The sequence below is a fragment of the Muscardinus avellanarius genome (genome assembly GCF_963383645.1).
Source record: "Muscardinus avellanarius genome assembly, chromosome: 5".
Lineage (NCBI taxonomy): Eukaryota > Metazoa > Chordata > Mammalia > Rodentia > Gliridae > Muscardinus > Muscardinus avellanarius.
In genome coordinates, this window is record NC_137790.1 from 33917353 (window position 1) to 33938460 (window position 21108).

Here is a 21108-nt window from a genome sequence, read left to right on the forward strand (position 1 = left end):
ATGTAAATCATGTACAGAAAAGGGGGATCTGTTTTGTGTGTGTGTGTGTGTGTGTGTGTGTGTGTGTGTGTGTGTGTGTGTGGTACTGCGGTTCCTGGAAACCCTTCTACCTCTGGGCTACACTCCCAGACACCTATTTTTTATATTTTTATTTGGAAACAGGGTCTCTTAAGCCAGCGCAGCTGGCTTCAAACCTGCGTGATGATCCTCCTGTCTCTGCCTCCCAAGCATGGGGATTACATGTGAGCGCCACCACGCCCAGCTAGGGGGGATCTGTTTTATTGGCCAGGGCCAGGTCTTGAATATTGAAGCCAGGTAAAGAACTGTTTGAAAAGTAGAGTGAAAGTTGTGTAAATTTGCACAATTTTGTGAATTCTAGATTATCTTATTAAGAAATTCTGAAGTTTTCCAGAGTCAAGTTATTTGACAGATCATGTAACAGGCAATTTAAAAATGTACTTTAAGTCTGTGCTGTTTAAATTGGGAAAATAAATTGATAGAAGCCACTGTCCACACAAGCTACTTCCTGGAATTAGAAATAATATTGTATTAGCACTTAAAAGTTATTTTTTCAAATTGTTACTCACCGATAAATCCAATGTTTGTCCTGGATATTCCTCCTGTTAAATAGATGTCTAATTATAATGCTGTACAAATGATCTCTCTCTCTTTGTTAGCAATAACAGAACCTGGGTTTGTATCTTCTGATTTATTTATTATTAGTACTTAAAGGGTTACTGTTTATTGAGAACTTATGATGTTTTAGTCACTGATTCAGTGACATCATTCTGCAGTATCATACTTTACTTTCCATTTCCATATAAATTAGATGCTATTAATATCATTCTGAGCATGTAGAGGTTACTTGTTGAAGGTCACATTGCTAGATCATTTTTATTAATGTAGACACAATCCGTGTCTTTGGTTGGGGACAGCTGATAGAGACAACCATGCCCTTTTCCTACTTTATAAGAACAACTACAAAACCATTTCAATAGGATCTGTGGCACTGGTACAAAAACAGTACATAGATTAATGTAAAAGAGCCTTAGAGGTATACGCATGCATACCTGAGAATATGATCTATGAAAAGTTGTTATGAATGAGAAAAGACATGCAAAAAGAGATGTTTTTTAGTAGATGGTCAGTAGAAACTGATTTATATGAAAAATATATACAATCTTAAGATGCAGTAAAACCTGAAAACGTTAATAGAAGAAAAGTAGATGACTATCTGCAGCTAGTTCAAAAGTAAAATCAGAAGACAAAATAGAACGATATGATTTGCATGAAAATAAAAGATTTTTTATTTAACAAGCCATGGAGAAGGGCTAATTGGGTGATGTGTGCACGTATGATTACACAAGTCTTTTATCCCATTAAGATGTTTGACTCCAGTGCACCAATAAAAACATTAAAAAATTAGGAAAAGATAATGGGTAAAGGCTATAGTAAAAATCAACCAAGAATTCCTGAAAGTCAATAGGAAAAGAGCAATGATAGTGAGGAAAAAGATTAACAAAGTATGTAATCAAGAAATTTACAGAGGAAGAATTCCAAGTAATCAGCTACTACAGAGCAATTCTCCAGCTTGTTCATGATCAGATCAATCAAGAGATATAATATGAGCCGGGCGTGGTGGTGCACGCTTGTAATCCCAGCATTTGGGAGGCTGAGAAAGGAGGATCCCGGTTCAAGGACAGCCTCAGCTACTTAATGAGGTCCTCTGCAACTCAATGAGACCCTGTTTCAAAATAAAGAATAAAAAATAGGGCTGGGGGTGTAGCTCAGAGGTAGAATGCTCCTTTGTTCCATCCCCAGTACTGCAAAAGAAAAAAAAAAAGAGAGAGAGAGAGAGAGAGAGAGAGAGATAATATAGCTCATTTCTTAACCTGATGGAATAATCTCATGGAACACTGGTGGAGGTATAGAGAGGTGTACCCTGGAAAGCAAGCTGGCAATTTGGCAAGTCTAGTTAACCTGTAGGCAAAACAACATGTTTCTGAAATCCAATCTGAATTTCACATATAAACTTTGTCTCATGAATTCCATGCCTATGGTAGGTAGTAATACAGAAAGAAGGCATGCTCTATATTAATATTGATAGTGTTAAAATATTTATAGTTACGTGCTATTTTTTCAGAAATAGAAACAAGAGTCGTGGAAGAAAAATGAAAATGCATTAAAGAAAGTCTAAGTAAGTGTTTTATGTATGTGGTGAAGAGTGCACCCCAAAGCCACATACCATTAGTCTGAAAGATGCCGAGCAATTTCAGCATAGTGTTGGTTATGGCTGCCAACTGGTATTTATGGAGCTCCTGCTGAGTATTTGGCTCTGAGAAGTGGTTATTTTTGTAGGATGGATTGCTTCTATCAGTTTCTGGGAGTTCCTAGAGATCTTAACTTGTATTCTCATTTCTACTTGTCCTATTTCTGTTAAACCTGAAGTAAGGAGAATATATATATATATATCTTACCTTGCAAAAATCTTATAAATTTTGTATTGTAAGAGAATTGATATTCATATAGCTGGGTTCCATGTTTAAAGCTAAAGCACCTAAAATACCTTCTTAACAACTATTTCTTTTTCTTTTCTTTTATTTTTTGCAGTACTGGGGATGGAACCCAGGGGCATTCTACCTTCAAACTACACCCCTAGCCCTATATTTTAGTCCTTTTTATGTTTGAAACAGGGTCTCACTGAGTTGCGAAGGGCCTCACTAAGTGGTAGCTGAGGCTGTCCGCGAACTGTGATCCCCCTGTCTTGGCCTCCCGAATGCTGGGATTACAAGTTTGCACCACCATGCCCGGCTCAACTATTTCTTTTTAAAAAGCAAAATTTTTTCTTTAAAAAATAAAAAAAGTATTAGCCATATGTATGGAAAGATATTTTCTTTGTTTTGCTGGTTAAGAGTTTTCCAAAAACCTATAAATAAGAGATTGAGCATATTACCATTTATGAATTCCCTCTGGGAAACATAAAGCTGCATAGTTTTCATTACAATACACTAGTGCAGTTCAGATTTATTATTGAGTTGTCACATTCCCAGAATTTTATTAAATTAGAAAATTTTAATGAACATTAATTGCTTCAAATCGTTTCTTTCAGTATATAACCATGATTGAGAAAACAAGACAGATAATTGTTTTGATAATATAGAAAAGGCTCATAACTATAGAAAGGACTGGATTTATATTTGCATTTCACTCATATATTATATGATTTTAAGCCTACAACTGACTGTGTCCAGTGAATTAATTATCTTAAGAATGAATTAATTTTGCATAGACATAGTCTTAACTAAGTGGTAAATCTTAAATCCACATTCAAACTAGTCTATTGTGTGTGTGTGTGTGTGTGTGTGTGTGTGTGTGTGTGTGTGTGTGTGGTACTGGGGTTCCTGGAAACCCTGTACTTCCAGGCTACACTCGCAGACCTATTTTATACTTTTTAAAAAATTGGAAACAGGGTCTCCTAAACCAGCGAGGCTGGCTTCGAACCTGCGCGATCCTCCTGTCTCTGCCTCCCAAGCATGGGGATTACAAGCGTGTACCACCATGCCCGGCCAGTCTATTTTTAATTTAGTTTTGGTGCAAATATCAGCACATTGTTAAAATTTTTATGATATTAAAAGGAGAAAATTTAGGTTATGAAGAAGATGCAAAGAATTTTTTTTATAACCAATGTAATTTAACATCAAAACACAAGAATGATCAAGAGCAAGTAATTATTCTCATATTCATTTTTTGAGTATCCAACTAGTAAAGTTGCATAGGGAAGTACATATTTTTACTTTATAGTTACTAGTAAAGTCAGAGTTAGAAAGATATTCCTCTCAAATATTTCTCCCACTAATACTAGCATCTGTCTCTACTAGAGCCAATCTGTAGATCTGAGCTAACCCAATAATCTGAAGCCAATACTAAGCATACCATTTGTAAATTAAAATTGCAAACCTTACTACATACATAGGGTTTGTAAAAGAAGATTTTTACATGAAAGTATTGGAGAACAGCTTATATATCACATACACCCAAACACTAACAGAGGAAAAATTTTAAACATAAATTAATTGAAGTTTGAGACTGAGTAAATCCATAAGTATGACCAGATTGGTTCTGCACAAAAATATTTGAGTAAATTAGTCACACACGACCTTTTCATGATAATTCTGGCATCATCTATGAAGGGAAAGAGGTTTCATGTTCTGTTATCACACAGGTTTACCAGATAAATTGTGTTTATAAGTTAATGTACAATTTATTATATGAGCACAGCATTGCAAACATGAAATACATTTTGTTGAGCATCACATAAATCACATTGTTTGTGTGCGGTGCTAGAGATTGAACCCAGTGGAATTCTACATTTGAACGACACACCCAGTTCTATTTTAAATTTAGGAACATGGTCTTGCTGAGTTGCTGACAGCCTCACTGAGTTGCTGAGGCTGGCTTTGAACCTGTGATTCTCCTGTCTCAGCCTCCCAAGTACAGGGATTACAGGTATGTGCCACCATGCCCGCATATATTACTTTTTCTAAGATGCAGTTTTGTTTTATTTTATTTTATTTTGCAGTACTGCGGATGGAACCCAGGGGCATTCTACCTCCGAGCTATACCCTTTTGTCTCAGCTTCCCAAATGCTGGGATTACGAGCATGCACAACCATGCCTGGTTTAAGGTATAGTTTTATTAGTAAAACAAAATCCTACTTTTTCTATTTCACAGAACCTTTCACTTTCCTCTTTTGTGTGTGTGCAGTTTCAAGTGAAAGTTGCTCAAGGTGACTGTGGGTAAATAATTAGGACTATCTGCATATTAAAATGTTGGATGGGCCAGACGTGGTGGCACACGCTTGTAATCCCCATGCTTGGGAGGCAGAGATAGGAGGATCTCTCAGGTTCGAAGCCAGCCTTGCCGGCTTAAGAGACCCTGTTTCCAAATTTAAAGAAAAGCATAAAATAGTTCTGGGAGTGTAGCCTGGAGGTAGAAGGGTTTCCAAGAACCCCAGTACCACCAAAAAAAAAAAAAAAAAAAAGTTGGGTGTTCTTATGTTTTATGCTTGTCTTTCTTTTCTAAATTGCCTAGATTGAGAGTGATTACTTATTTAATCAGTAAAGCTTTAAATATAAGTGATTTTTAGAAATTGGTTGACATCCTTGGATTGCTTAAGTATTAATGAACATATTTCTAGCACTCTAAGATTTTAAAACATTAGTTCTAATTGTATCATCAATTAGCTAAAATGAAAGGACAATTTTAAAATCAAAGAATAAAATATTTCCTTAAAATTGACGAAAATATTGTGTAAGTTTTTGTAGAATATAGAATGTAGGTGCTCAGTTTCAATGGCAATTCTTAATTATTTTTAATTTCTTAAAACTTTTTAATGTTAAGTTGTGAAACATTTTATATATGCAGAAACTACACAGATATGATGAAAACTCACTTATGTGCTACACAATTATTATTTTCCACATATATATTACTTCTTCTTTTTAAGCAAACAAATAAATTAACAGATAGAGATTCTCAATTCTTTCTTGCCTACTCTCCAAGAAGTAGCCAGCAAACTGAAGCTGATATAAATCATCCCCTTGCATACTTTTATCATTCACTGGGTATGCACAGTCCATCTATAAAATTAAAGGGTTATACTTAAGAAATTGATATATCACTATTATTAGTTTTTTTAAGATTTTATTAGAACTAACTGAATAGCTCTAGAATTAAAATCGACTAGGCTACTGCTGAGACTTCGATCTTTAAAATTGATTTGGGGGGAATAAAAAGCCATTTATGTAACAGTTGTTATGAAGTGTTCAATTTTTTCATGACCTTTGTTTCCCACTTGTATAATCATTTATACTGAACTTCATTAGTAGGCTCTTGAAAAAAAGCACTAAAGGCTATAGAAGTATCCATGGGTTAATTGGTAACTGTGGTAATTTGAAAGCTTATACATGCTGACTTTGCAATTATTAATAATACATGAAGCATACTACAGATAGCCTCTACCTTGGTATGGGAATCAACTGAAATAGAGCTTCTATTTCCAGGACTTGGTAGTTCATTGACTGAGAAAAAATTAAATGTCTTAATTTTTCTTTGACTCCGTTTCCTCATGGATGAAATGGAGAAACTGAAAAATGTACTTAGCCAACTATTATAAATATTATATAAGATGGCACCCAATAAGCAGTGTTATGTGCCAGTTAGATATAAATTATTACAGTGAATATGAACTGGCATGTTTTAATCTTTCTAGAATAACAAATTAATTATATTATAGGTTCATGGACTAACCTAGAAACCTCAAAGAGTTTTCATTTCTATATTCCATCTTGATTGAGACGGGACCTCTTTGTTTAATGATTTTAGCTGACTTACTTACTGTATGGGGGTTTTTTAGAGGCCAAATTTATCTTCTCCTTTCAGGGATTTTATGAGCTCACAACTGACTATATTAATCCTTTACTTTTTCTAATTTATTCTTTAACTGGTACATAAGTATATAAAATTGTACATATTAATGGGGTACCATGTGAAGTTTCAGTTACATGTATATATTGCTGGATTGTGTTAAAATCAGGTTAAATGTATCAATCTCCTAAAGCAGTTACATTCGCATAGTGAAAACATTCAGAATTCTTTCTTTCAGCCTTTTGAAATATATAGTCTATACTTGTTATCTATCCCCCCCTTCTCTCTCTCTCTCTCTCGGTGGGGGTACTACGGATTGAACCTAGGGGTATTCTACCTCTAAGCTAAATTCCAGCTTTTTAAAATTTTTGATCCAGGGTCTTACTAAGTTGCTAAAGGTCTTGCCGTGTTGCTGAGGCTGGCCGTGAAACGTGATCCTCCTTTCTCAGCCTCTCAGTTACTGAGATTACAGGTCTACATCACCATATTTTGCCATAATTTTTCTCTTATAAATATATGTGGACTAATTTCTGGTTCTTTCAATCTTTCTTCTTTGGTAAGAAGTTTTGGAAACAGGCCCACCACGCAGTAGATGCAGTACATGTCCTCAAGGAAGGGAATCTGGTTTATTAACTCACCTGCTTGATTTGAAGTAAAATCTGAATGCAATTTGATAATGAGGCCCTGGAAGTACATGAGAGTGCCATGATGTATTACCTGTTGCCAGCTGCAATGAAATACCAATTGAGGCAATGCTTTAGCAGACTTCTTGGCTCCTGAAATAGGCTATTATAAAATTAGTAAAGTGTACATGTTCTCAGTGGATGGGCTACCTGCTTCTGATGGTCTTGCAGTATCGACAGCAATGATTCACCCACCTTTTAAATTCTTGGCTTGGGCATAGCCAGGAACACAAAGAATCTCTTTTGTCTTACAGCCATAGGGTTAGGGTAGCTGAAAATCTGACGCAATGCTGTTAGACTGCAGCTGCTGATTTATAATATGAGCTGATTTTACAGCTTAACCGGGCACTTATATGAAAATTTAGAGAATTATTTGGGGAATGTGTAGAACTCTGACAACTGTAATGGAATCATGTTAATGGGCTCAGATTAATGTGAGCAGATGCCTCCTCCATTCTCACTGATGCTCCTTTGCCAGAAGGAAGAGCCTTTTACTCCCATTGTATGAATTTGGATCTCTCTTGCTTGGAGACCTATGGGTATTCACCATGGTTAAGAATACTCATTCACTTGGCCATCCATTTCAGAGTACCCTGTAACCTTTAAGATAAAGATCAGATTCAATTTTCAATATGTCATAATTGTGACATCTAGCCTCAGGAAAAAAAAAGCTTACTGGATTTTGGTAACATATATAACAGAAATCTAGAGAATATAAATGGTATATTATTCTAAATGTACTAGAGTAAAAGAGAAGGAAAATGATTTTAAAGGGGTTAAATATATTAATGTGACTGCATTTAACACAGAATTGGATTCAAGGGATAGTTTGAGCAGCTGGAAATGGTTCTAGCTATATGCTTGGTATCAATTGAAACTTGACTCAAATAGCATTTTTAGTAAATAAAATTTAGATGCCAGAAATTCTTTGGCCTAACAGAAAGGGAGGAATTCTTGTGGTTACCAAGCACTTGACATATGGCAAGACCAAACCAATATGTTTTTTAGTGTAAATTAGTGCAAAGAGAAGTAAAGTATTCCTATCATACCTTTTATATTGATTACATGTTGAAATAACATATATAGAGCAAAACAAAAAAGTTCTATAAAAATTTTACTTATATCTTCTTTGTTCTAAAAATAACTTCTAGAAAAATTAAAGTTACACATTTATATCTGTGGCATTATATTTCTACTGTACAATACCGTTGTAGAAGATGCTTGAGTGGGTTTATCATTTCTGATATACTTACTCATTCTTCAACTGTGTTTCTAAAAGGGCCCAGAAAACATTCCCATGGAACGTGGGGCCAATGAATACCCAGAAAAGTGTTCCTGCATTCTTGAACAAATGCAATGTAGTATTTGTTCTCTGTAGCCAAGGCAGGAAATAAGGACTCACCTTTCCTACCATTAGTCCCTGATTTCAGTGTGGCCAATAAGTAAGTCATGGAGTCATTGAAGCCAAATTAACTGAGAAACAAAGTGATCACAGTTTTTATTACAGTAATAGACTCCTGAGCATATTTTGCTGTGACTAAATCAGGACTATCTACAATTTGAAATAGCTGAGATTTTTTTATGGTCCAATTAAATTCTGAATAAAAACAAATCTGAATTGTGGTGATCAAAGACCAGACTTGTTGAGTCATGTATTGGAAAGTCATGGTCCTTTACCCAGTTGCCATAGGATGAAATCTCACCCCTCACACAGGCGTGCAGAAGCCCCTAATTAAAGTACAGGCCCTATAGTTGTGAAAAGGACTATGTAATATCAATATATTTATGGGACATAGTATTTTCTGGACTTCTTTTAAGGGAGATAACTTATCAGAATGTCTGGTTTAAATAAGTGGAAACACAAACTTGATATTGGCAATACTCAGCAATCCAGAACACCACTGTATTCCATCAGTCAAAAGGTAGAGATTTATCTTAAGTACATCTGCTACTGTGCCTGAAAAATCTATCTTTGACTATCTTGAATCTTGGTAATTCTTGAATACACGGTTGAATCAGTAGTTAGAAGAGCACATTCTCTTCCTGGCTCACTTTTTATGGTAGGAAGTTCTTAGAATTACCACTCTAAATAAAAACTAGCCAGGCATAGTAGCACACGTCTATAATTCCAGTACTTGGAAGGCTGAGACAGGAAGATCACAGGCTTGAGGGCAGCCTCAGCAAATAATGAGACTCTCATTGACCTAACAAAAACTTGTTTCAAAATAAAGATTAAAAAATATAGCGGGAGGAGTATAGCTCAGAAGTAGAATGCCTCTAGGTTCAATCCACAGTGCCACAAATAAAATAAAATTAAAAATTAATTAAAACTAAAATCAAATCCTAAACCGGGCGTGATGGCTCACGCTTGTAATCCCAGCATTCGGGAGGCTGAGACCGGAGGATCACGGTTCGCGGCCAGCCTCAGCTACTTAGTGAAGCCCTCTGCAACTCAGTGACACCTGATTTCAAAATAATGAATAAAAAATAGGTCAGAGGGTGTAGCTTGGAGGTAGAATGCCCCTGACTTGGGCCATATGCTTCAGGCAATCCAATTGTACAATGTTGGGTTATAGAATGGTGCTTCTGGCAATTTCTGATAGTTGAATCACAGCATAGATCCCTAAGGCTTTTGAGAGAAGTAAAGACTTCTTTGAAAAATAATCTTTTGAAGTCCTACATCTGTCTTGCAACATGGGACTAGGAATGATTGAATCTCTGATCAAGGAAATTCCTCCCAAATCATGTAACCACCATTAACTGAGTATTGCTTGGCCTTTTACGTTACAATGTTAAGTATGCACAGAAGCATAACTTCAGCAAGTAGAACTGATAGAGGCAAAGCAAGGTTGGGCTAAAGGAAGTATAAAAGTACAAAAATGTGCCGGGCGTGGAGGTGCATGCTTATAATCCCTGCGCTAGGGAGGCTGAGACAGGAGGAATGCGCAGGTTCAAAGCCAGCCTCAGCTGGTTTAAGAGACCCTGTTTCCAAATAAAAAAATATAAAATAGGTCTGGTAGTGTAGCCTGGTGGTAGAAAGCCACTGGGTTCTATCCTCAGTACCCCCCCCAAAAAAAAAGTACAAAAATTTTGCGTGAAGTTCAATAGCAAAAATAAATACTGAGCCAGGTGTGGTGGCACAGGCTTGTAATCCCAGTATTTGGGAGGCTGTGATAGGAGGATCACAGATTTGAGTACAGCCCCAGCAAGTAGTAAGACTCAGTAACCTAGGGAGATCCTGTTTTTTGAAGGTAGAATGCCTCTGGGTTCAACTCCCCAGTATAAATAAATAGATACCTACCTACCTACATACATACATGCATATATACATACTTATTATGGGAAGAACTTTGAGTATTTCACTGGCCATCTACTTTACTTGGAAGGATCTAGATTGATTGAGTGGTGGTGGCTAAAGGGATGTCTGGGTGTTAAAGGTGCTAGAAGGGAGAACCTTGAAGAATACATGAAAAGAAAATCTGGGCAAGAAGTACAAGATGGACTCTTAGAAATGATTTCAAAATATGAGATATTAGTGTCTTGGGTGGGTACTTAAAAATAAATTTGTATACTGAAGCTTTTGGAAAGAAGTGGCAATAGTAACCTACCCATCATTTAGTATTTTCCTCCACTATCCTATTGCTTAGGCAATTGACCCTTGAGCAATGTGTCCAGTGTTGCAGGAATACATGTTATATGCTGGATTAAAACATAAAAACAGCTCTGAAAAGCCTGAATGGACACAAATACTGCTAAGAATCCAGTCTATCTAGACCACAGATTAATGTCCTGCCATCAATAAGAAGCAATGGCACATGGTGTTCCTCCAGCCAACTTGGATAATTACATTGAACTCTCTCCATCATGGGGGAGGGAGAAGTGATTTCTGTTTTCATTCGAATAGATGTTCTCCGAATGAATGTTCTTTACTTCTGCAAAACCCATCATCTGTGCACTTATTAAATACTTTTTCCTGTGTCAGCTTATCATGCACAGCATGGTTCCTGAACAAATAAATTATTTTTCAGCTAAAAATTTAAGGAAAGAATTGCATCTAGGCTGCTCTGATAGTAGAATGACCAACTGAGCATCTCATATATTCAGTTGTGCCACTACTGAGTTATTTTAAGGCTGAGGTTAAATATATTTCTTCAAGGAACTTGTATGTGTCCTGAGCCAATGACAAATGTCTTGTTTTGTATATTGTTAGTCATGTCGTGACTAGTGTTGTTCACCAAACACTTCTAGTTCTTCCTCCTCCAAGAGTCATAGTAGGATTTGACTTCCCTACTGTGTTGAAGTTGTGAGGGCTCATTTATTTGGTTAAATGAAAGAACAAAAAGTTATTTTTGTGAAGTTTTTTGTTTGTGGTACTGGGGATGAAACCCAGGAGCATTCTACCTCCAAGTTACTCCCCAACCCTATTTTTTCTCCCTTATTTTGAAACAGGGACCTTATTAAGCAGCTGAGGCTGTTGGTGAACCATAATCCTTTTGTCTTAACCTCCCAAATGCTGGGATTACAAGTGTGCACCACCACGCTCAGCTGTGAAGAAGTTTTTAAAACCCAATTCATGACTCTGTTTTGCTGCTCTAATTATGGAAGCCTGTGTCAAGATCAAACAACTCCAACTTCAGAATCTTGAGTGACTTTGTTGAAAATGATACCTCTAACATGTGAAGCCCAAGTGATAAATAAATTTCTGCTGTGTTGCCATGGAAACTTTGTTTTTGCTGGTACCACAGCATCACATATTGTAGTACCCACCAATGGCTTAGTGTCAACCTCTAGTTGATTCAATAGTTTCTTTGCAGCAATGTAAAATAATAGCAAAACATTTGCTTTTTATGGTCAATGTCTATGTACTTCTTGCATGGCCTGTCAAGTGTTAACTTGTGGAGGTAAAGTGAAATTGAACGGTATCCTTGAATTATTAAACAAATTCTGTGGAAATTAATAGGAAATAACTTACTGACAAAATATCTCCAAAAATTAGAAATTAGAGTGGCTTAGAGATTTTTCTTTTAGCTTTCAAGAAAGATCCGTGAGATGCCAAATATTATTGCCTTTCTGTGAATTAAAACACTAAAACCCAAACCAAAAGGGAAGAGGGTAATTTGCATAGGACCCTAGCAGGACTCTAAAGAAGTGTAGAGATTAGACTCTGTGAAGGGCAGTGTCTTGACCCTGTGGTGAGCATCTTTCTGAGCATTGCTCAATGGCTTTGAACTTGGTATGTGTCCTACTAGGTTAGCAGGGAGTCATTTCCAAAGCCTTGCCTCTGCAGTCAAAGAAAGCTTCAGTTAAATATTAATTTTCTTGCATAAATTGCTGGGTAAATGGAGTGTCTTACTAATTTATGCAGATAATTAGCAGCATTTATTTCTTAAAATTTCCTTTAAATTTTTAAACAAAACTTGTAATCTGAATTACTCATATGTATAGCTATTGTGTTTTAAATTTATGTATGTACATATTTTTGTGGTGCTTGTGCTAGAACCCAAGGCCTTGGGGCATGCCTGCCAAAGCACTCTACTACTGAGCTATACTCTCAAACCTAAGCTTCCTTTTATGGTCAAATCCACTGGGAGCTATTCTGTTCTGTGACTCCAAAGCTTCAGAAAGACAGGCTTTGGCATGTCTGCTGGTTATGGTCAATTATTATAAAAATGAAGCCATTTTTCTTTTTCTTCAGATTGAAGAGGAAAGTCTTAGAGTATGAGACATGAATTTAACCCATGATCCTATTTTCTGTCTCAGAATTATCATTATTATTATTATTATTCCTTCTCCTTCTCCTTCTCCTTCTCCTTCTCCTTCTCCTTCTCCTTCTCCTTCTTCTTCTTCTTCTTCTTCTTCTTCTTCTTCTTCTTATTATTATTATTATTATTATTATTATTATTGGAACATTCTACCTTCGAGCTACACCCCAGCTGTAGTTTTTAGTCTTTTTTTAATTTTTATTTATTTATTTTTTGCGGGTCTGGGGATGGAACCCAGGGGCATTCAACCACCGAGCTACACCCCCTGCTCTGTTTTTTATTCTTTAGTCTGAAACCGGGTCTCACTGAGTTGCAGAAGGCCTCACTAATTAGCTGAGGCTGTCCATGAACCGCGATCCTCCAGTCTCAGCCTCCCAAATGCTGGGATTACAAGCGTGCGCCACTACGCCCCGGCTTCGTCTTTTTTTATTTTTAAAACAGGGTCTAACTGAGTTGTAAAGGGCCACTGCTAATTAGTGGAGGCTGTCCTTGAACCATGATCCTCAGGTCTCAGCCTCCTGAATGCTGGGATTACAGGTGTGTGTGCACCACCATGCCCAGTGGCAGAATTATTTAATAATTGAGTTTAACAAAAAAAAAAATCAGAAATTTGACAACTGTGTAATTCTAAAAAAAAGTGTCTCTTTCCCTGAAATATTGAATGAATATTGAAATATTGAACTCAGTTGGCTGAATTGATAGGAGGTGAGAATGATAGAGGTGATGATGATGGAGACCTCCTGATAGAGGTCTACAACAAATAGAGACAGTTACATTTTTATCATTTTAAGAAATATTTATTAATTTTCTATTATGGATAACTTAATATTCCATAACCCCCTCCCTAAATAACAAGATAATTGATGGCACCACCAGATTTGATTAACCAGTGGAGCAACTCATACTTTTAATTTAATAGATTTTATATATTATATCTCCCCATATGCCTAGAATAACACTCTACCCCAAATGGGCAGCACTTAATATGTTAAATTTTGTTTAAATAAATGAATAAATGGTTATCCAGATATTTCATTGTGAGTATGATAAGGGATTTTACATGGAATTTAAAAATTAATGATATTTTTCATTATTAATATATTTCATTATAAATATATTAAATAAATATTTATAAATAGAATATTAAATAAAATATTTAAATATTTAAAATATATAACTAGTAAATTGTACTGCTAATTTTATTTTATTCTGTAAGATATTTTGTGTTTTAAAGTTTTTTCCATTTAAATACTCTAAGCTAAAAAGTACCATTAATAATTGATTATGGGAGATCTGGTTCTAGTAATGTTTTTAATATCTTAGTTAAGTTGTGATAACTTTTTTTTGTGTGTGTGGGTTTGGGGATGGAACCCAGAGGCATTCAACCTCCGAGACACACCCCCTGCCCTATTTTTTATTCTTTAGTTTGAAACCGGGTCTCACTGAGCTGCGGAGGGCCTCACTAAGTAGTTGAGGCTGTCTGTTAACCACAATCCTCTTGTCTCAGCATCCCAAATGCTGGGATTACAAGCGTGTACCACCACGCCCAGCTAAATTGTGATAACTTTAAAAAAGTCTCAGTTTCCTCACCTGTAAACTCATGAATTTTGAGTAGATCTTTATTGCTCAATACATAGAGGAAGTTGTAGAGGCATAGTAGAAAAATAAATTGAATCAGAAAAATCAACTTGAAATTTGTTTTTATGTAAAGCTCACTGGACATAAGAGTGTAAGAAAGAGCTCTGAGAAGTTTAGTGTATGATAAATATAAAAAATTACTACAGCCGGTCGTGGTGGCGCACGCTTGTAATCCCTGCACCTGAAAGGTGGAGACAGGAGAATCGTGCAGGTTCGAAGCCAGCCTCTCTGGCTTAAGAGACCCTGTTTCCAATTTTAAAAATATACATATAATAGGTTTTGGAGTGTAGCCTGGAGGTAGAAGTGTTTCCAGGACCCCCAGTACCACACACACACACAAAAGTTACTACAACTATTGGTAGACAGTAAATATAAAAAATGTTTTCCAAAAAGCTGGAAAGAAAATAATACGAATTAAAAAAGAAGGAAGGAAAACAAGTAATCCGCCCAATTTTCTTCTTTTTCTTTTTTTTTGGGAAGCGGGGTACTGGGATCAAATGCAAGGTTTTGTACTTGAGAGGCAAGTGCTCTGCCACTGAGCTACATCCTCAGACTTTAATGAATCAGTCTAACAGACTCTCTGTCTGACTAAAAGCAATTACAAGAGGAAGCAGAGCATATAAAGATAAAAACTATTATAAAACATTTTTTAAAATTCCTGTAACTGAAATAAATGGTGTTCCAGTTTGAAAGTATCTACTATCTAGTGTCCAGCAAAATCAAAGAAAATAAATAAAACACAGGGACAGACTATCACAGAGTACATCCTAGTAAGGCTTCTTTATTTTTGATGTTTTTGAAGTGTTACCTGAATGTACTTTCTGGTACACAGGCTTCTATTAATGAGAGGTTAAACCAGGAAAGAAGAAATGAGATACAAAAGATAGGAGATCCCACATAAAAGAGTAATGTAAGAATGTCTCTGTTCTAAAGAGAAGCCAGTCGGTTTGGAACAAAAACATGGAGGGTCTTATGAGAAAAACGTCAGAGAAAAATCACAGATTGATGTGATATTGAATATGATCAAATAAATAAGAAATTTAAAAGACATAATTATTAGCTGGATATGGTTGCTCATTCTTGTAATCCCAGTACTTGGGAAGCTGAGACAGGAGGAACACAGGTTCCAAGCCAGCCTCAGCTACTTAGTGAGGCCCTCCATAACTTAGTGAGACCCTGTTTCAAAATAAAGAATAAAAACTAGGGCTGGGGTGTAGCTTAGAGGTGGAAAGCCCCTAGGTTCATTCCCCAGTTCCACCAAAAAAAAAAAAAAGACATAATTATTAATTCCATAATACGAACAATCATATAAAAGAAAGAATATACTTGTGGTATTCTACTTGGCTTTGCAGTAGACAGACCTAAGAACCATTGGCTTAGTTTTTATATTAATATAAATTAGTATTTATATTAATATAAATTAATATATAAATATAATTAATATATAAATATATATAAACATAAGAACTGCTAGATAATGTCTGAACTTGAAAAACCAAAAAGTATTTGTGAATGTATTTTATTTAAAAATATGGAGGAAACAGAAGAAACATCTGAAAGAGTAAGAAAAAAGGTCATTTAAAAGAAGCGGGCTTAGGAATGGAGAGGTGGAACAGGGACCTACTTGTTTGGATTGAAGCTTTTGTCCTGTTTGACTTTTCATAAAATCTTTGCATTAATAATTATGTTAATAATGAACTAGAATGGGAATTAGCAGGGATCTAAACTATTGCTCACTTGGACTGTGCTGTTTTGATGGAGCATGGCTGATTCAGTTTCCAATTGCACGATCAAATGCAGTTTACAGAGACAGTCCCAATGAAATTCAAGATCCTGTGAGGCTGGACTAGTTCTCTAGGAGAATATTGAAACAGACATCAGGCACTGTTGCTATTAATAATAGGACCTTCCTGAGAGGTAGGATTATAAGGATTAAATAAATTGCTGTATGTAAAGTGTTTTTAAAACTGCCTTGCCTCTTGAAGCAATAATAAATGCTAGTTATTGATATCAATACATAACGTTAAGAAATTCACATACTGAGATGGGGTTTTGTTATGTTTTAATGGTGATGCTGTAAATTAAGAATGTAGCAGAGAGAAGAGTCACCATCATCATCCCTTACTAGTTACCTGTTGAGATTCCAAAATATGGCTTTTAGATTGCTATTTTGTTCATATGGGCACATACACTAATCTGTCAAGGATCATCTTTCCTTTATAAGACAGCATATATTTGTTTGCTTCTAAACAGATTCTTTTTTTTTGTGTGTGGTACTGGGGTTCCTGGAAGCCCTTTTACCTCTGGGCTACACTCCCAGACCTATTTTTACATTTTTATTTGGAAACAGGGTCTCCTAAGCCAGCGTGCGCAGCTGGCTTCGAACCTGCGCGATCCTCCTGTTTCTGCCTTCCAAGTGTGGGGATTACAAGCGTGCGCCACCACGCCCAGCTTAAACAGATTCTTAAGTAAACTTAATATGGGGGTAGTATGAGAGGGTAGAAGACTGTGATATCCCTATTTGAAATTTCTCTGGAATTTCTGACATTTTATGGTTAGATTTTGCTTAAATGGACACTGACATAACTCTGATAGTTTTCTGTTTTAAAATTTTTAAATTGTATTTAAATTTTCTTCTAATATGCTAATAGAAATACAGGAATGAATCCTTTGAACAGATCTGGCGCCTTAGACCACTCAGCCATCCTGATACCCTAGAACAGATCTGTAGACATGGGAATCTTACTTTCAGTATACTGAAATGGGACAAAAATATATCTTAGACATTATAAATTAAATTTACAAGCACATTTAGTATGCATAAAATAGATAATAGATTCTTTTTAATTATTGCTTTCTAAAAAGATTAAGAATGGCACTAAGATATCATTAGTTCCCACTTACTCTCTGTTAACTTATTATTGATAAACTTTTAAAAACTTTGTGATCAACTAAACTTTTCAAATGGATTATGTATTTAAGAAATTTAAGCATTTTAGATATATTAATTGTTATTCATATTTTAAAAACAACATATGCACTTCTAGTAGTCAATAAACAATGTGCTCTTTCCAGAGGCTCTTTTAAAAAATAATTGATTATCACATATTCAGCCTCTTTGTGCTGTGTCTGACCTCATAAAATGCTGATTTGAAACCTCATCTTACCTGTAACAAAGGCTATATTCTGTGAACTGTTAAATAACCCCCAATATTTATGCCATGCTTGGTTAAACAGGAAATGGGCTATTTCACTATAAATAATGCACAAGTTCACTTTAATAACACACCACAGTGCCACCTTAGAAATTACTTTGCATTTATTGATTGGTAAGAGTGAAACTGAAATATTTTAAACCCTACATGGCTTTCTGGCTCTGTAGCTTGAGATAGTAAAGAGAAAAGGAATCAATATTATGTTTCTTCCCTGCAACTCCATATTAACACCTTTTCCTAAGTCTCTCAGTTAAATCACGTTTACAATTTAGATAAGCCTGATATGTGCTATAAGCAGCAACTATTGTATGGTATTATCATTTGTCAACCAGATCAGTAATAAAAACATAAATCCATGTGCATGACATGAGATCCATGGATTCTAGGATGGGTCAATTTGGAAGTGATGGTCCCAAATGGTTTGAGTATCAGAGCAGGTGTGATAGTGGCAAATTAGCTTGGAGTGGATATTCCATGCTTCTTAAGAGCTAAAAAAAATAAAATGTGAATATAAATTTTAGCGACACAGTGATCTCATTTTGAGATTATTTATGTTCTCAAAACAATGTTTTGCAGAGTTGCACAGATTCCTTTTTAAAAATATGTGTAGTAATGTAAAGGGAAGGGAGAAAGGTCTCGTATGTCACCCCAGTGAAGTGAAGAAACATGGAACTATAAAGTGAACATCCAGTTTATGGTATTATATGGTTTGCAAATTCACTTTCAAATATTGTGCAAAAAAAAAACCCATAGTCTCTACAAAGACTACTTGGTATGCTTGTTTGATATCTTTTGTGGAATTTTTTTTATAACTGCTTAATATCTATGACTTTTTTGACCATCGCTTTGCATATTTTTATGTTGCTCAATATGTATGTTTTATTTCTTGAGATGTTCTTGCTCTTATATCCAAGCTTTCTAAAATCTAAATGAGCTTATTTATAGTCAATTTATAGTAAATATGTAAAATGTTCTTAAATAGTTCATTTCACTTCCCTCTAAACTGAATTTTCTTGAAAATAAAGATCCTAGCAACTCAATTATCTGAGATCCTAGAAAAGGGAATTCACACACACAGACACACACAAAACACACATTAATACACAGGCACATGTGTATACCAAAGAAAAATATCTAGGTAATTTTCCGTAAAACTTTGGACAATTACTTCAACTTTATACCTTATTGAGATTTTTCTGTATGATAATTATCAAGGAGCCAAAACATTTTCTCCTTTATTTTTCCTGTTTCCAGTGGAACTTTTAATAAGTAAACATAGAGTCAATGGCTCAAATAAGAGTGGCATAAGTAATATGCTTAATTATAGCATAGAAAAGGGGTTCCTGAATAACTAAGATTTTACCAAAATTTACTGAATAAACTTTGTTTACTATTAGATTATTGAGAGCAGTTATAATCCCAGGAACAAGATTATTAATAAGATTATCTTCTAGTTAATTTGCAAGTAATTACATTGCTTTAATGAGTACCCTTATAGAATATCAAGATAGCCTTATAAGTTTATTATCTCATGTTAATTAATGTATTGATATGTTCCCAAGGGGGAAAATAAATTAAAATAATAAATGCAATATTTGGTCTTAAGTACTTTTCTAATTCAATGCTTCATCATAATTTATATTGGTTCTATATAATTTCCAGGAAATCCACAAAAAACAATAAAACAAGACCTATTAGCGTATCTAAACAATGTAATTTGTTTAGATTGGATGAGCACGAGGGAAGAGAACTAAGATGCATCATCAAATAAGGATATCCCAGAGAAAGAATTGTACCTTGGGATTCTCATTTTGTAAATATGAACATCTTTGTATGAAGGGCCTTTGAGATGATATTTACTCTTTTCTAGCTAAAATTCTGAAAAATTCATACAAATTTGCTCAGCATTACACCCCACTAAACTTAGATTTGTTGGTCTTTTGGGCTCCATTCTTAATGTTGAAAGACAGGAGAAAAATGAGAATGAAATATCCACAGAAGTAAAGAACTATACTAAGTGTTAGTTTTTTTTTCTATAAAAGAGTTATTAAGTTTAGTACTCATTCTGAGTGTTTAAAACCCCAAACTGGAATGAAAGTAAAGAGTAATATTTCCATGAAAACAGTGAGGATGTTTCTAATGTATCAATTTAGATTTTTATACCAAAGCTCAGTGTGTCTACTGTATCACTCTAACAGTCATCTATATAATTGTAATGACACAGGTCTCCTTTATGTCTAACCCCAACTATCCCACCTCAAACACACACAAACACACACACACACACACACACACACACACACACACACACACATGCCCTATACACAACCTAGCAAAATCTATGGAGAACAGTGTTAACAAGGACTAATGAAAAGGACATAATAAATAGCTGCTATGACAACCAACTCTTGCATCACTATCTGATTCAATGTTTTTTTTTTAATTCAGTGGATTTTAAGTGATGTCTTTTACTCTTTATCCTCATATGAAATTTCAGTTAAATTATTATGGAGTTTGACAGATGACCTATGCAAGTATACTCAGAACCATGTTTAGAAACACTAAGCTAACGCTGGAATATTTCCAGGATGACCATTTTAGACATTTATACATACATTATTTCCAGTGCATTCAATCAATTTGTTACTTTGATAATGTGTACACATGCTTCTACTTCAGAAGTGGTCGGTGTATAAGATAACAGTAAGTCATGCAAACAGAATCCTGACATATATGTTGGTAATTATGAAATGCATCACTCTCGTTAAGAGTGTGCTTTCTGTTGGTTGTAAGACTGCAAGTCTAACAAAGGAAAACACAAAAGTGCAGATAATATTGAAACCAAATTACTTGCAGGTAGTCACATTTCTTTCTGATAACAATTTAATTAAATAATCTCTACCAAATGCATCCCTTCAAACTGGTAAGCTTCCATTTATATTAAAAACAAAACCAATGCAGTCTTATGTCCCACTTCTGTTCCCCCTGCCCCCCCCCCGAAGTGTTTAATTTTGCAACATGACCTATTAGCTACAAAAAGTAGTGTGGAAAATGGGGATGAGAAGTTGTGGTTGTTAGCTGGAAGCAGGGAGGAGCAGCTACTTTTACACAGGTGGTTGATGGTTGATGGAGGTGCAGGCATTTCAGAAGGAAGTTAGTATTTGGGGGAAAAAAGCACTCTACCTGTGTAGCCCAGCGAATTGTCATCGTTATCAGAGGTGGGGAGCGGTGTCCCGTTGTCATTCCCCCTCTCTAGGTCTTCAGGGTCTGTCGGAAACAACACCACAGCTGCTGATGGGGTCACAGGAGTAACGGTAGTTGCCATTGCGATCACAGCATGTCCAGACACAAGTAAATCCACATGTGACAGCAAAACACACAAGG

General features: G+C 35.4%; 1 protein-coding gene across 1 annotated transcript in view; it reads right to left on the reverse strand.

Annotated features, from left to right (window-relative positions):
- Positions 1-21108, reverse strand: part of ROBO1 (roundabout guidance receptor 1) — a gene marked incomplete at both ends in the record, with an annotated part of 827137 nt that overhangs the window by 516298 nt on the left and 289731 nt on the right. The window contains one exon of the mRNA XM_080696486.1: positions 20908-20991. Coding sequence (XP_080552612.1) covers positions 20908-20991 — 84 coding nt within the window. The remainder of the gene's footprint in view (positions 1-20907; positions 20992-21108) is intronic.